At 33.1% G+C, this 16,971-nt stretch overlaps 1 protein-coding gene across 5 annotated transcripts in view; it reads left to right on the top strand.

Moving 5' to 3' along the window:
* Positions 1-15,570, top strand: part of LOC124630408 (glutamate receptor-interacting protein 1) — a 205,727-nt gene extending 190,157 nt beyond the window's left edge. For 2 of the 5 annotated variants that reach the window (XM_047164300.1, XM_047164304.1), the window contains 13 exons: positions 709-884; positions 3,182-3,283; positions 4,880-5,036; positions 5,411-5,637; positions 6,057-6,122; positions 6,604-6,749; positions 7,648-8,005; positions 8,300-8,455; positions 8,746-8,868; positions 9,271-9,798; positions 10,378-10,577; positions 11,465-11,572; positions 13,055-15,570. In XM_047164300.1, coding sequence (XP_047020256.1) covers positions 709-884; positions 3,182-3,283; positions 4,880-5,036; positions 5,411-5,637; positions 6,057-6,122; positions 6,604-6,749; positions 7,648-8,005; positions 8,300-8,455; positions 8,746-8,868; positions 9,271-9,798; positions 10,378-10,577; positions 11,465-11,572; positions 13,055-13,126 — 2,419 coding nt within the window. In that variant the 3' untranslated portion in view covers positions 13,127-15,570. The remainder of the gene's footprint in view (positions 1-708; positions 885-3,181; positions 3,284-4,879; positions 5,037-5,410; positions 5,638-6,056; positions 6,123-6,603; positions 6,750-7,647; positions 8,006-8,299; positions 8,456-8,745; positions 8,869-9,270; positions 9,799-10,377; positions 10,578-11,464; positions 11,573-13,054) is intronic. The other 3 variants (XM_047164301.1, XM_047164302.1, XM_047164303.1) reach the window with 3 other exon arrangements.
* The last annotated feature ends 1,401 nt before the right edge of the window (positions 15,571-16,971 follow it).

Here is a 16,971-nt window from a genome sequence, read left to right on the forward strand (position 1 = left end):
AAGAATAAAAAGTACAATAAACTCAATCAAATGAAATTATCTTCGCAAATAAAACTATAGACAATCTAAAACCATTCTTATAACAATACAAATAGAGTTCTATTTAATCCGTTGATTGCAACCCTAGGCTAGCAGTAAGCCGTGATATAGTACTAAGCTCAAACTAAGCCTGGATTGAGAGATGTTCAGGCGCATTGCGAATTTTTCACTATTTGTTACTGTATTTTTGTACTTAGGAAAGTTAATTCGGTGATAAAATTGTGTCGGTTAATATGGTATTTGTTTGGGATAAGCTTGCAGAGTTTATCGTTGTTTGTTAAGTTTAATTAAATCGAAATAAAATCTAGATTATGCTTTCATGCGATAGTAATTAAGCTAGTGACTTACGGATTTTATAGACAGCTGATCCTTATGATGTTACGTGTTTGTCTGTAAAAGAGTGATTTAACTTTCCCCGTTTTTCAGAAATAAGCCATCGTGTATTATTGAGCTATAGGTACCTATTTAAAAACACATTCATAAACATGTATACACTCGAGCATAGGTCAGCCGAGATGCAACATGCCGTCAGCAGTTCTAAATTAAAACATCTATAATACCAGACTTACTACAAACATGTTCTTAGGAGAATAACTTATAGCTATTCATACATCCAAAAACCAGTGAAAAAACCAACTATACTAATTTTATCATCCTTCTTCTATACAGATGTGGTGCTCTCCACCCTGGAGACCAGATCCTGGCGTTTGATGACCACGTGATCGACGGCAATAACTACACAGCGGAAGAGGTGATGTGCTACCTGGAGAACTGTGAGGGGGGGTTCACGAGGCTGCACGTGGCACCTCGCCATGTGGTGGGACACTGTGGGAGATATACTAGAGGTGAGTTGACCTTGTAATCTTATGTGATAGCCGACATTACTTTGTGCATATTACGGCCAGTTTCTTCATCAAAAGTTAAAGTTAAAGTTATGGCTAAAGTAATGTCTAAAGTAAAAGTAACGGTTAAATTAAATTTTTCTATTAGTTTTGCTGTCACTTTAGCCTTGAAAAAACGAATTTGACCGTTACTTTTACTTTAGACATTACTTTAACTTTAACTTTTGATGAAGAAACTGGCCGTTCGAAACATTCAGAAAACAGCCTGGAATCAAGTTGGTGATAGTTACACCAGATCATTGGAAAGCCAACATGCTTTCCAATGTTGGTCCTGTGCCTGAACTCTCTCCGGTCGTGACGAATTATCGTCCCATCGGGCTATGTATGATAAGAGTGAGGGAATAATGAGTGCACCTGTGTCTGCGCAAATGCTTGTGCACTATAATATGTCACGAAGCTGGCTGATCTCCTTTAATGAGAATGGCTACTGTGCCGAAATAAGTCTTGAACGCCATCATGGTAGTTAACAACTCGTCACAAACGGGTACTTTCTATCTAAACAAAAACTGTGACAGATTTTTCATGATTTTACACATCAAGCAGTAAGTAGATGATGATAACTTCACAAGAACCTCTATATTTAATGAAGTTAGCTAAGTATCTAATAAAAATTCCATATCACTAAGATATTAAATTACTTGTAAAACATTTTCTCTGTAATTCTGTTTCATGTTTTAATTTATTCAGGGACTAGTGGCTACTCAGCGAAACCCTAAGAGGATTTAAAATATTCCTTTATCGGTTTAATAATATGCTAGACCTAATCCTGTTATAATCTCCTTGATATTCAGACCGGTCTGGATAAAATTATTTTCTTTATGAAATAATTTCTAAATTACATTTTAGTTTCTGTTTACCTTCATATTTTCATCCAATTTAAATTACCAGTCTACCTTCAAACTTTTAAAAGAATAATAGAATAAAAAAAAATACCGTTCCAAGTTTAAACGCAAAAAATATGACTGGTGATAACTTACAGGAAAAAAGTTGCCAAAATCCTTTTAAAGATTTACACGTTTCTTCCCCTTTATCTCAACTGCAGAATAGGCGAACATTTTGCAGCACCATTTATAACAATTTAAAGAGCATCCCAGCAATGGATATTCATGACAACAACATGAATGTAGATGGATGTCGTAAATTATTCACTAAACACTGGAGGCGGTAAACTGAAGAAATTTTAATACCTTTTCCTTGCTTGAATTTCTGCAGTAGCACCTTTCGTGAGCAATTCGGGGGTATAATTATTACTGGGGCAATTCTTCTGCCGCGGGCGAATTTGGAACTAGTGTTGTCTAAGGCAGAGGAATTATTTTCAGTCGTTCTTTAGGACGGTATATAGTGTAAATGTAGAATTGGTATTATGTATAGACAAATTTACTGTCGGTTTTTTTAGTTAATTTTAAAAGTAAACTTATAATTTTTATTAGAAATAGACGAAAAACATTAAGTCCGGTAGTTATTAGTGAAACTGACAGCAGCAATCAGAATTTTAATTAAAAGTTTTTGTTGATAAAATACCAATCCAAGACTGAATTAAGTCATGAAAAAATGAACCAACCGACGAAAAACAACATTATATCACTACACATTAAACTACCACAAAAACATTTCCATAATCAAAATACACTCAAACGAAACCCCACCTTATATCTTTTGTCCAAAACTTTGCCAACTTCCAAAACGGCGCATACGTCCTTTTGGTCCCTACTCTCTTGAATAAGACCGTCACTAACTAGAACGAATATAATATGAACATCAAACTTGGCTCGTATAAGTCAAAAGCCTTAAGTTCTGATGTTAGTTAAATGCTTCGACTAATGTACAGCAGGTATATTAATTTAAGATTAAACTTAGGAGTTTGAAGTTCTCTTTGAGTTATTAGTTTATTTTTGGGAGTTAGATTTATCTATGTGCAAAATGTGGGCACCTATCTCGGTCGCGAGGATAAACCTGCTTCTTAAGGAAATAACATGAGAGACGCAACTTAAAAGAGGCTTGTAATCGAATTCAGAAAGCTATTAATCTATAACTTTAATTTTATCTGAACTGATTCGGCCACTCTTCTTTAAAAGCGTAACAAGCAATCCAACTTAAATTCGCACCTTTTACAGAATATGACAACAAAATTCAAAGCTAAACTTGCTTTTCTTGTAACTTTATGTGCCTAAAAAAACTTCAATTGTTTACTATAAAAATGTTTTCAGACACCATTATAAAAAGCTCACACTTTGTTCCAGAAAATTCAATATCGGGTACATCAACGCTGAATGCCAAGAAACACCGTCAGAGAAACTACAGGCAAAGCTCGATGCCCAAACTAGGTTTACAAGACGATTACGGTAAGATATTGGATAGCTATCCTATTGTCATTATGATGAAGATCGAACTTTCTAGAAACTCCAAGTAAAATAGTGCGAGATCGAGTGAGGAATTTTTATTGGGAAGTTTGTAGGTGAAAGTGGAATTGTATTTTATGTGTTTGGGAATAAGGTCGTAAATTGTTTAGAGGTTTTAGATAAAAGTTCGTTGGTTAGACAGAAAGGTTTTGGTAAGCAAATGAAAAACTCATTAGAACAATCATTTTATTTGCCATTTGTACAAACATAAGACTTGATCATTTTGTGAGAACTTTACGATAGAGGTAAGATAACTTTACACAATGTAAAATATACATAGGATTACATCACGAATGTTGCTAGTTTAAAAAAAAATAATGGAAAGGACAAAATTACAATTCGAAATGAAATCAGAAATACTTGGCTTTCTATGAGACTCGAAAGGCAATAATCTCTTCTACATTTTTACAACCTTAATCCGTAAATAGCATTATAAATAGAGATGATATTACAAGAGCACTCTATTGGATCATAGAGAACAAGCCTAATAAATTAAATGTAATAAATCATCCGTACTTGAACTGAAGTGTATTGGAACCGGGCCGGCTCACTTCAATTCGCTTACTTAATTCCATTTATCGAGATAAGCCTCGATAATATAATAAAATAATAAGTAAATGCTTTTATTTGAAATTAAAAACAACTTGTGCATTTAAAAAAAAAAACGTTGAAGCTATTTTGTCTCTGATTTTCTATCATCTATAATCTGATAGTTAGTGCCTGGAAATATAATTCAAAAGCGGTCTCCTTGAAAGTTCGATTTTGTTCTTAATTTTTGACGATTTGATATAGTACGTTGCATTTACACAAAGGAAAACAACAATTTAACGATCTCATTAAACACAAATAAATCCAAAAACTGAAACAGCACTTCAATTAATTACAAACTACCAAAAATCTGTCCACAAAGTTAATGAAACCACATTTCCCTTTCACTATTTTGCACCAACACTAAAAAGGGCGTAAGCGCCGTTCAATTCAGTTGTACTTACGCCCTTCTTGAATTGTTAGTTGGGGAACCCAAACATAGTCATCGTAAACAAAATCAGGCAAACTTTCCCTAAACAAAGCGTAAAGGATGAGCTTAGTAATTAATTTGTTCCTGAAAAACAGTTTTAGTACGTCTTCGAGGCATATTTACTTAGGTCCTGCAACTTCCTTAATTGTCCCTTGTATGTTGGTGCAAAACATTATGTTAATTGGATGGAGAATGTATTAGTGTAGTGTGATGCAGTGTCACTATATGGTCGAATTTCAATGCAGTACATTTGTGGTTTTCGTTAGGGAGGTTAAAACACACAGCTTCGGGGCTAAAATTGAGCTTCTATACTTTTTAAGAGCACCAAACACTAAGAGATATTACTATTAAAGATTGCATGAAAAATAAAAGCTTTAGACCCTTCAGCAATAAGAGACGAAAATCTTGATCCCCTTAAATATGACTCAAAAAGCGGCATCCCAAAATTACCACTTCCAGATGATACTCCATCATGGTTCCAAATCAACGAATTCTAACATCTATTTTGCCTTTTCCTACAGATAGCCAACAAAACTACATGAGCATGGGAGTATGTAGGACAGAATCGTTGAATATACAGCTGGAAGTGCCTCCAGGGCAGAGCTCAGGGTTAGCTGTGCATGAAGAGAATGCTATGCTGGTGATATCGCATGTGGCTTCACAATCACCAGCCTATAGGTAAGTGGTTTCTTGATATAAGAAGAAAATTACAAGCCAGACTTGATAACAAATACATTTAAACTGTTAATAGTAGTAGATGGAATTGTCACGTATATATTTTTCTACATAGAATATGCATTTCCTATAACACAAATCAAAACGCAGTTACAAAAGTTTTAATGCTCTGAAGATAAATAAAAGGTTAGATTTTGGCAACAGATACAAACAGTTTATCGTGCACAGCATCTTAGACAAGCATTGTTGTTAGTCATACCTTTGCATTATCAACAACACAACAACAAATATAATATATCAAACCCAGTTTATACCATTCATAGGTGTTTGGCCTACTTTGAATAAAAGTATTTCGACGATCTTCATCTTCTTTCCAGGTCGGGCTGCCTGCAAATCCGAGACCGTGTGATGTCAATCAACGGCCATGAGAACTTAACAGTTGATGTTGCAAACGAGATCCTGCAGAGACGAAATGATTCCCATAACCCAAAATATTTGACCTTGAACGTGGAGTTTAGTATGCCGAATACTATCGAAGCTTCAAGTGGGGTGTTCAATGTTAAACTGGCTAAGACTACTGCTGGGTTAGGTGTTACTATTACAGGTTAGTTTTTGGATGCAATCTTTGCTTCGATAACCTTCATCTTTTTTTAAATTTATTTTTATTTCTCTCTCATGACAAATATTGTTTTAATCGTTAGAACCATCATTATTATTATTCTTTATTGTACACAAAAACATTTAAAAGACACACACAACACAGAGAAGACATGTACAAAGGCGAGCTCATACATCATACATCATCATTCATCATACTCAAATTTTTCATTTCTATAATTTAAGCTTATCAAATTCTTGAAACTGCGAAAATCCTACTCATGCATGCCACTACCAATTGTTTTTAGCAGTTCCTAGTTAATTTTTCAATTAGAAGCATAGTCCTCACGCATGTCACTACTCTTTCAGCATTTTCTTTGTAAAAATTAGGGAGCATAAAGTGTTTATGAATAGTATTTTCGACAGATACAACGCTAAGCGCTGCGCAGTCAGGCTGCGTTAGCCAAACAGACGTGCATAAGGCATGTCACGGTACGTTGGACTGTAAATACGTTTGCTTGCTATACTTAACGTACTAAGCAGGCATGCTGGCTCAGCCACCTATTTATGAATATGAAATAATTTTCCCTAACTAATAACCCGGCCGTACCATATACTCTTTAGATTTAGTCATCTGAATCGAAGATCAGCAATCCGAAAGCAGTCCTGAAATACATAGGACTGTACATAGTAATCTAATATATTGCAACTCCAGAACGGTAAACTATCGAGACAAAATACAAGAATAAGAAATTGAAATATCAATACATCCTACCCTATCAAACAAAGAAAAAAAAAATTTAAATCGCTCCAGTCGCCTTAGAGTAATCGGTGAACATAAATACAATAATAAAAAAGATCCCGACGAATTGAGAATCCTAATTTTTGGGAAGTCAGTTAAAATCAATAGTCAACTCAAAGGTCTTTACGTCTTTTTTTTACTTAAAGTTTTAACTCGATGATTTTTTCACAGGGTGCAAACAAAAGCTGCTTAGCAACGAAGAGCCTATGGTGATTTCTGACATCAAACCAGGGTCTGTGGCTCATCGAAGTGGAGCTCTTGCACCAGGAGACCAGCTTCTAGCTATCAATGGACAGCCACTGCATAATTTATCATTGGTAATTTGTTTCCTTCCAAAATGTGCCTTATTTCTACAGTTCTATGGTTCATATTTTGTAGTTTTTGTTAAAATTACGGAGAGTAGGTCACGTTTTTCAATTATAAAATTCTATATTTAATCTTGAAAATATTACCATTAGCAATTTTTTATTAAAGTTGACCCTAACTTAACATTTCACAAACGTACATTTCATCGCATACAAAAGTCAATTTTCGTAAAAAATATGTTGAATATTAATTTTCTTATCCAAACAGATATGACAAGGCCTGATGTTAGCATATAAAATATTAATTAACAACTTTTGGACTCACTTTGATCAAAGTGACATCAAACGGTCACATTTACAATTTATATGAGTTTTTATTGGACGATAATTAAGTCACTTATTTATTAGCTTTAGTCTTAATATCTAGGTTGTCATTCACAATAGCATTTCATTAAGGCGAATGTCCTATTAACCTATTGTTATTAACTGGCTAAAATATAGACGCATTGAGCTTAGTTGATAGGTCAACTAGATAGTCAATCACTGATCAAACTGCAATGCCATCACAATCATTCTAATGAAGTCCTAGATTATTTGGAGTCCCAGACACGAATGCATTTATAACTAATAACCTAAATATAAAGTCAAAGACCAAACTGTTTAAATTGATACTAAAACGTTTGAAATTACAATTTAGCTTCTGCTAGCGATTTCACCCGTCTCCCCGAACTGGATAAAAAGTAGCTTGTGACCTTCCTCGATGAATTGGGCACACTGAATTTTTCAAATCGGACCAGTAATTTCTGAGATTAGCACGTTTAAGCAAACAAACTCCTCAGGGTTATAATATGAAAGTATGTATATCATATCAATACAAATCTACCGACTTAAACAATAATTTCCTTTACAGGACACAGCCTTCAACATCCTCCAAAACTCACCAGAAGACATAATCACTCTAAAGATCCGCAAACGAGATCTCACAGAAGACTGGTCGAATATACACAAACACAACGCTAAACTAACTCTACAGAGCTTTAGCAATATCGAAACCAAAGCTGTGGTACATAGTGGCGAAGACTCTGGTCATCATACTGAGAGTCCTAATAATAGTGCTAAGGAAAGTGAGAGGAGTCATGGTAGCAATGAAAATGGTAATGCTGTGTTTACTATTGAGCTGATTAAGCAAGAGAATGGACCGCTTGGGCTGACTATTGCGGGCAGTGAAGATGTTACGCAGCCTATTTTGTTAAGTGGGCTTGTTGAAGGTAAGTTATTAATAATCTTCTGACTTTGTGTTTCTTGCTCTTTCACATTTTGAAGATGAGAAGATTGTTTACGCAACCATAGCTTATAAGCTACAGTAGATTTTAATGATACTTTGAATAAATCGTCGTCAGTAACATCGACACGGATTGCCATAAATAAAAATAAAATAGAATAGATACTTTGAATAATTTATAAAACATTACTGTCAGAATTTGAAAGTAACAAATTTTATGATATAAATGAAGAAGCTGGAAAAAATCTAGACTTTGAGGTTAATGTTAATGTATTTACAGGTGGTGTGGCTGAAAAATGTGGTAAACTAGCAATAGGTGATGAATTGCTTACAATCAACGGTGAAAGTGTTCTAAACAAACCATTGTCTGAAGCAATCAAATTGTTACAACAAAGTGGACAGAGAGTACATTTGCAACTGTGTAGAAAAGTGACAGGTAAGTTTTAAGTGTTTTACCCGACTGCTAAGAAGGGTATATATAGATATTTTGACGTTGTATTTTGCTTTTTAGATGACCAAACAACAACGAGTAGATGAAACATGAAGAACGAATCCTTGTTTTTTTTTTACTTTCTGGACTTCATCATGTTCATGCTTTTAGACAAAAAAAAACAGTTATATTAACCTATTGTTTTCACATATAATTGAGACCAAAATATACCCCCGTAATTACAAAATAATACAGCCGTAAATAATAAAATTCAATCATAATCTTTTTACCTGAAGGTTCGGAGACCGAATCCAGTGCGCGGGACTCCAGTCACTCGACATCAAGTCCGGGATTATCAAATGACAGCGCCGTCGAGTCGTGGGATCAGAACACGCCCGTACGAACTAGCGCTAACTGTGGTAAAATTTTATTATTAAAGTTATTTTTGGGAGCGGTCTTAACCGCTTCTTGAGGAAACTATTACTTGTATCCAGAATTCCAGATAGAACGCCCTTTTGCTGTGTTGATGTATAACTGTTACCAAGTTTCATCAAAATTCATTCGGCCGTTTGGCCATACGTATTATATTTTTAGAACATAGGTATTTATTAAATGATAGACATTTGTAATGTTTACTGAATCAGGTAAAGATGTAGTCTTGGATATGGATTTGGCCATTAGATTAATTATAATATAATAAAATAATTTTATTATAGGGCTTGAGTCAGATTTAGTCTTTTTCATAATTTTAAAGTTCGAAATACTAACTTGAACTCACACTGAAGTGGAAAAGAAACTACCCAATTAATAAAATATAAAAGTTTATGTCATAGGTAACTCCGAGGTCATAGAATACGCAGTACCAGACAAGACAAGAATGATGGATAAGCAACCTTACTCCCCAACCGACGAAGATAAGCTCATGGCTTCAAACTTCAATTCTGCAGCACCATACAGCATCAACGATCTGCCATTACCAAACTACTCACTGAATAACTCTTTGAAGACTTTCCACTATGAGAACACATGTATCATTCCTGAAAACACACTGAAGAACAAAACTAATATAACAAGAGAAGACGATGTACAGCAAATAGAAATACTTACTACAAACATGAAAGATTGTCAGCTGCATAACATGGAGAGAGCGTCTTGCAAATGCGATTATGTCCAAATGGGTCCTTACGGGATTGTGTCGCCCAAAACTAGAAGACCGAATTGGGATAGTGATTATTTAAATAATGGAATTTACACCGTGACCACGCCACAGAAATCACCAATGAAACCTGGAGTACCCGGAACCAGTTTTCAATTCTCGACCAGTCCAATTTACGAGAATGAAGTTCCAGGTAAATTTAATTTCTCTGCTCTTGCAATTGATTGATTCGATATTGTTAATTGTTGTGTTACTAGTTTTATGAACCGTGTTGACTCATTTGCATTGTAATTATATTCTCAAATCCTGTTGCCACTGAGTTAATTTGTCATGTCATCCAATTAGCGATTCGAATATTTGCTGAACAGCCGATAGAACTGTTAAAACAAACTGTGGTTAATGAAAATACTTTTGTATTTACATTAAAAAATACTCAATTTAAATCATGGTCTGGAAATAAAGATTAAACCAATGACAGGAAAGACGAAATTAAATCAATTACTGCAAATCTTGAAACAAATAATCTAACTTTTTTCATATTGGAAGAGCAAGAGCTTACGGTATGTAACCGTACTGTTTTAAGTACGGAAAGATTTTTTAAATGATTTAGCTAGGCTGCTCCCCATTTCATTTGCACATTTCTCGGTCCTCTGAGTAACCACAAAACACAGTTACAGCCATCCAGGTCATCCCACCATCTCTTTAGCGGCCCATCTCATATGCGGTGGCCATCTTAAGACCGACTTTTTACTAATTCTTCATTATTTTTTAGGGCTCTACAGCACTGAAGCAGTATCACCCGCCCGAGGTTCCGTCCACCACGTGATTCTGTACAAGGATGCTATATATGACGACTATGGCTTCTCAGTGTCAGACGGCCTTTATGAACGAGGAGTGTACATTAATAGGATTCGTAAGGGCGGGCCTGCTGATATTGTGGGCCTGTTGAGGCCTTATGATAGGATTTTGCAGGTTTGTACATTTTTTTACATAAACTACTTTTACTGCGAGGTTTTTTATCATCTTTGTCTATAGGATTTTTTTTACAAGGGATACACCACCGCCTATAGGATTACTTTAACAGGGACTTGTTTTAGTAAGCATAACATTATAGTCTGATTTTTGTAACGATAGACGATGACTTTACTTGAAATGCCATAAAAAGTCTCGATAACTATGCATGATTTAATTAGTATAATTTTACACGACACTGAATATAATAACTTTCAGTTAACTTTATTTAATAAGACACTTAACCCTACTTCAATGCTCAAAAATATTTTTTGTTATAATTAAAGGAATAGCCTGCAAAATTACTGAAATAATTATAGTTGTTAACAAAGAATATTTTCAGTCCATATTTATGAATATGTAGGTGTATACAAAATTTGACTTTGCTTGTATAAAGCAAGGTTATTTTACCCAATTACGTTACAGGTGTGTATAATGTTTTCGACCTCTCGTTATTTATAACGAAGTTTTGGTCTTTATTTTTAAGCCTCTCATATACCTTTAGTATTATATTTATTAACATTGTTACTGCGTTTGTACGTACATACATTTGCTGAAAAATATGGCATAATAAAATTCGAAATATGTTGTTGAATAAAAAATTCTGAACACTTTTAAATTGAAAGCGTATGTCGATGAAACATTTAACATTTGTGCCAGTGGGTGGTACACTTAATAATTGAAAAACATGAGGGTTCTAATTTTATGGTGACACTATTTTACATATTACATAAATCCTGTCGAACATCTCATATTTTTCCAACCCTTTGTCTGCCACTTGATAGCTCTGAGAGCTTTGAGCACTTTTTGCAATCTGTACCGTCATTTAAAACAATTTTTATCAATAGGTGAATGGCACAAGGACAGTGGACTACGACTGCTGCCTCACAGTGCCGCTGATTGCCTCAGCTGGTGACCGACTGGAGATCGTGGTGCAGAGGCTGGTCACATCCAGGGTAAGGAGCATATTTTGTACTAACTGTTCCTCGCAGCCAACTCCTGGGGGAATTTCTCCCTGATAAAATGTAGCTCATATAAGATTTTTTTTTTTCATTTTGGTTCAGTCGTTTCGGAGCGGACCTTTTAGGTTGCAAACAAACAATCAAAAAACCCCGGTTCATATAATATTCGTTTAAACGTGTAATATTAGTCGATGAAAGATTTTAAATAACTAAGGTACAATAAAAGTGGAAGGGAAAGTTTGATCATGTTTCTGGGTCTATTTTCGGTAAGCCTAAATGTTGAAATGTCACTAATCTTTTGAACTTAATATTTCAGAACACAGGTATACATAACAACTATGATTAAATAATCCAACATGCTACTTCTAACAAACAACAGCGACTTTTAAAATGAAACACACAACACAATACGGGAATTATGAAACAGTTGCTTTTGCACAATTTCGGAGCTTAAAGCGCTTTTCTTGCTTTCCGTACAAAACTAACCAGTCCCGTGTTAGCGGCTGAAAATACCTTAGTCCACTCATTTTGCAACTTTATTTCATCCACCAAAAATGTCCAACACTCTCTCAGTATAATATTTCACAGTCATCTAAAAAGCACAAAGGAATACTTGAGCGCAACTGTATATTTTACTTTTCAAACATATTCAAATATAACGATGCATGTAAAATTCCCTCTGACCCCAATAATATGCTATTTTCATACGCGACTGACAAAGAATTGTCGCCTCTGAGCGTTAATGATAATTCTTTGCTGCTTTTGTTGTCAGTAAATTGATTCTTTTGTAAGCGAAAATGTTATGAAGAAAGACTTTGATAAAAATGTGAAATATATTTTTCAAACACCTATTTATATTTTCTTTTAATATTAATATAAATAAAATGGGCAATTGAACACAAAACGATAATTTATAACAACATAAGGTTTTTTTTTAATACTAATTGCGAGTTTCAAGCGCCGAAACCCGGTAAAGGATGTATAAGGGGTGAATATTAATTAGATTAATGAATTATTAGGGCAAAGGTGAACTTAAATTACTCGATCCCGATCGAATGCCAATAAAGGTAGTTCCAGAATTTAGAACTTGGGCAATACTCGTATTGTATTACTAGAATTATTGGTGTGTACGTGCATGACACGTTCGGTTTTAAAGGTATCCTACTACCTATTTCCATATTATTTTGTTAATTATACGCATAACTCTTAGTTATTCCTGCTGAATACCTACTTAGATATTATAAAGTTTGGTTTTTGGTGTTTTTTTTTTTGTGAATTCATGCAAAAACTTGAGCCTTTTTCAATAATTTTCCCACCTTTAGAAGATTATCCCGACAATAGTGATAAACACTCTACGTATTTCCGGGTGTTACTTACGGACGCTGCGCTGGTGAAATCGTGCAAACAACTAATAGCTAAACTTAGGTACTTCATATTTACTTATCTTAAAAATATAATTATAATTAATTGTTACAGGAACTGAGAAACCAGCGCCTCGACGACAGCTCAAGCCCAAGTGACAGTAGTATTGTGACTAAGACGATTTAGTGCATAACCCGACTCTAGTGAATTCACGCCAAAGACTCTGAAACCTCTAGTGTTAACTGACATACTTATACGGCCGTATAATAATAGTACTTAATATAGCTTAGATATTGTATATATTTGATAGTTTGGGGATTAAGAATAACAGCGAAGCTTTGGGCCTTTTTAATTGAAATTAGGGAAGGTGTGTGAATAACATTTTATGCCATAAATATTGCTATTTATTTTCTTTTCAACACTACAAAAAATTACATGATAGATATAGATCGTAAAAAAGATCGTAAAAAACATAATTCCGGAGAAAATAAAATACCAATTTATGGCGTTAATGTTATTCTATAGAATGGTGCAAATAATAATATGTAATGTAAAATTAATTATTAATGTCTACATGGATACGTAAAAAAGGCATGAAAATGAAAATATTTAACCATATCTCGGCGAATAAACATTTTAATTTTCATGAAAATTCTAGATATCGAAGATTCTAGGTTGAATATAACCTAAAGATTAATAGGTAAAGGTATATCTTATGGTTCTATAAAATTACATTTGTGTGTTTTATTTGCCATCCACATATATTGTAATTTATATCTAATTATCAAGATAAATAAATAATTCTGTATACTATAAAACAATAGCAATCGAATTTTGAAAATAATTTAACAGATAAAGTATAAATACCTACATAATAAAAATTTCATACCACTTATAATTAGTCGCTAAAACAAATTGACAGCATACAGAAATAATTTTAATAATGGTAATTTTTAAAAAATAATTGTTGATAGTTTACAAATATTATTTTTTAATCCCGTAATGTGCCTATGTATTGTAATAGTTTAGAAATACATGATCTGAATGCACGAATGATTCTTAATACTTTAAATATAAAAATAAAATAATTATATATTTAAAGAAAACCTATTAATTTAAATTATAATTTTCTTGGGAAGGTTTAACTACTGAAAATTTTCGTTAATTGATATGATAATTGATTAGGTATAATAAGCATATTTTTTATTCGTGTATTCAATTTTCTTTATTTTGTTCGTTTACCAAAGATATTTCCAAAGCGTTGCCATTGCTTGCCTAAGAATGAATTAATTTATATTATATAAAAATATTACCCGTATCTAACAAATAAAATTATTTTGCAAAAAATTATGTATTATTCATTTATTATGTCAACGATATATACTTCCTATTCGGAATTGAATTCAATCTGATTAAAATTATAGTTTCAATAATTTTCGCAGAGTGATTTAATTACCGATCTGTAATTTACTCTACATAAAATATTATACATTTTAGAGTTATAAAATCCACGTAAAATTGTATATAATATAATAAATGACTGTAGTCTTACTGTTGTTGAGATCAGACTGATAGCGATTTTAAAAATAGTTATTTAGACAATGTATAAATTTGTATTACTATAGCATTGTATTTCAAGTCTGTTCTAGGAATTTTGTGCAACTATCTCTACCCATTTAGATATTCAGCGTGTTTTTATTTTATTGGCATAATTATTTTTTTCAATAATTTTTAAAATGTGTTTATTCGAAATTGAATCTGTATTTTTCATTATTTCACTCACTTATTATGTGTGTAAATAATTAAATAATAAAGAATTAAATTTCAAAAATATTTAATTTCCAATAAAATAAATAATTATGCCAATAAAATGTGAGTTGTGTATTAAAATTAATAGAAAATAATTCGTAAGGTTTGTTAACTAAAAAAAAACTAGTAAACAGAAGACTTTGTAATCTAATAGGAGTTATTATTATAATAATAGGTACTTACGAAGTTTGTTGTAGATAGAAAAAAGTATACATTAAAAAAATATCTCGTTCCTTCAGAATTTCTGATTCATCCAAACCGATTTACGTTACTAAATTAAACCAATAAATATGAGTATTTATTTATAAAGAAAAATCGCGTTTATATAGTATTGTTTTAAAATTCTTTAGATATCGATTTATTCTGACTAATACTCATTTTGATAATTAAAATGTAATAAATCTTTAATCATGGCCATAGAATAAAATAGTGTTCATGAAATTACCTGTAAAAATAATTAATTCAGAAAAATGTTACGAATTTTTTAAATAATTTTTTAAATCATTTTTATTCGCAATAAAGTTCATGTGAGAAAATAATGAAAAATAGCAGTTAATAAATTCTAATAAATATTCAAAATATTTGCCTAAAAAGTCGTATTTCCTATACTTTGCTTAGTAAAATAATTCATTGACGAACATTCTCCCGTATGGTAATTACGTATGTAGATAGTTTGTAATTTTTTACATTTTATTTTTGTACCCTTAATTATAAGGATAATTTATATAATTATTATTATTGTCAATTAATGTGTAATTAATTGAAAAAAATAGAAGAGAGCCTAGCTACAAAACTCTTAATAAAATGATATGCGTGATTGATTTTTGTTCTTTTATTTACAAGATAACCTATCCAAGTTGAGTTCAGTAACAATAACTGACTATCAGAAAACAGTGGCTTAAGGTAACCCTGTAATACAGCCAACTAGGCATCTGATCCAAAGATGCTTTGTAAAATTACACACAAAGGGTTGTTGCAGTCTGATCCAATCGGAATGAATCCGAGAGTCCATTTACAGAGTGCCTTTTCACTAGTTCTTCATCTACCTACTAAGGGTGAGTTGCTTACCTGTACCGAAAACTAGACCACAACCAGCCGTGACTTGCCGCAAATTGTTCATATCGGCGATTTGAAAAAAAAATCAGTTATCTTTAAATGATGGAACTTGGCGTAATTATTGTCGCATAATGTGAAGCTGTCACATTTTTTATCGTATCACTAGTGGGTACAAGCCTCCTCTAACGAGGAGAAGGATTGAGCATTAATCACCACGCTTGCTCAATGCGGAATGATGATTTCAGACTTTACAGTCCAGGTTTCCTCAGTATGTTTTCCTTCTCCTTTTTATCAGCCATTGGTGTCCAAGATATACTTAGAAAGTACATAACTTAGAAAAGTTGCATTGGTACTTTCTTTTTCTTCAGAATATTAGTAGAAAAAAAATCTAGTGAGCCGCATTTTTTTATAAAACCAAAGAAAATATATTTCCATACATATTATTAAAGGCTACATTTTACCCATGTGCCTGACGCCCTCGGGACTCGGGATAAAACCAGTATATTGAAGTGTATCTCGACAAGTTTATACGAAGCACATAACGCGCCAATATGGTGTTAAATTGATAGCCCTCTGGTGCAGTCTCAGGGTAAATGCAATTCTCCTTTGTTCAACTCTAGTAGAACAATGTCTTTGTACATTATGTACTTGCATAAATTTGTTTAGCTGTTGTATAGGGAATTGCTGTTGTAATGTAGGACTGAATAGAATGGATTATCTATACTTATAATAAATCTGTAGAGAGGTCAATTCTGTAAATTGAATATATTTCCAAAAAAACTATCAGGGGGTGATAAGTGATCGATACTGATGCCAAAAATGCAACCAGTAAAATTTTTGTCTATCTGTCTATCTGTCTGTCTGTGTATGTTCGTTATAGACACAAAAACTACTGGACGGATTTTAACAAAACTTGGTACAATTATTCTTCATACTAATGGGCAGGTTATAGGATACTTTTCATCACGCTGCGACCAATAGGAGCAGAGCAGTGAAAGGAAATGTTTGGAAAAAGGGCGAAGTTACTCCATTTTTTAAGCTTCCGTCGCGTGTGCAGCTTTAATGGTTAAAGCTACACAGAAACCATGTACGACGGAAATGTTCTCCTTAAAATTATGTAAAAAACATCATATGACAGCGTCTACCTTTTATAGCTGACTCACAAT

This window comes from Helicoverpa zea, chromosome 5 (assembly GCF_022581195.2).
Source record: "Helicoverpa zea isolate HzStark_Cry1AcR chromosome 5, ilHelZeax1.1, whole genome shotgun sequence".
NCBI lineage: Eukaryota > Metazoa > Arthropoda > Insecta > Lepidoptera > Noctuidae > Helicoverpa > Helicoverpa zea.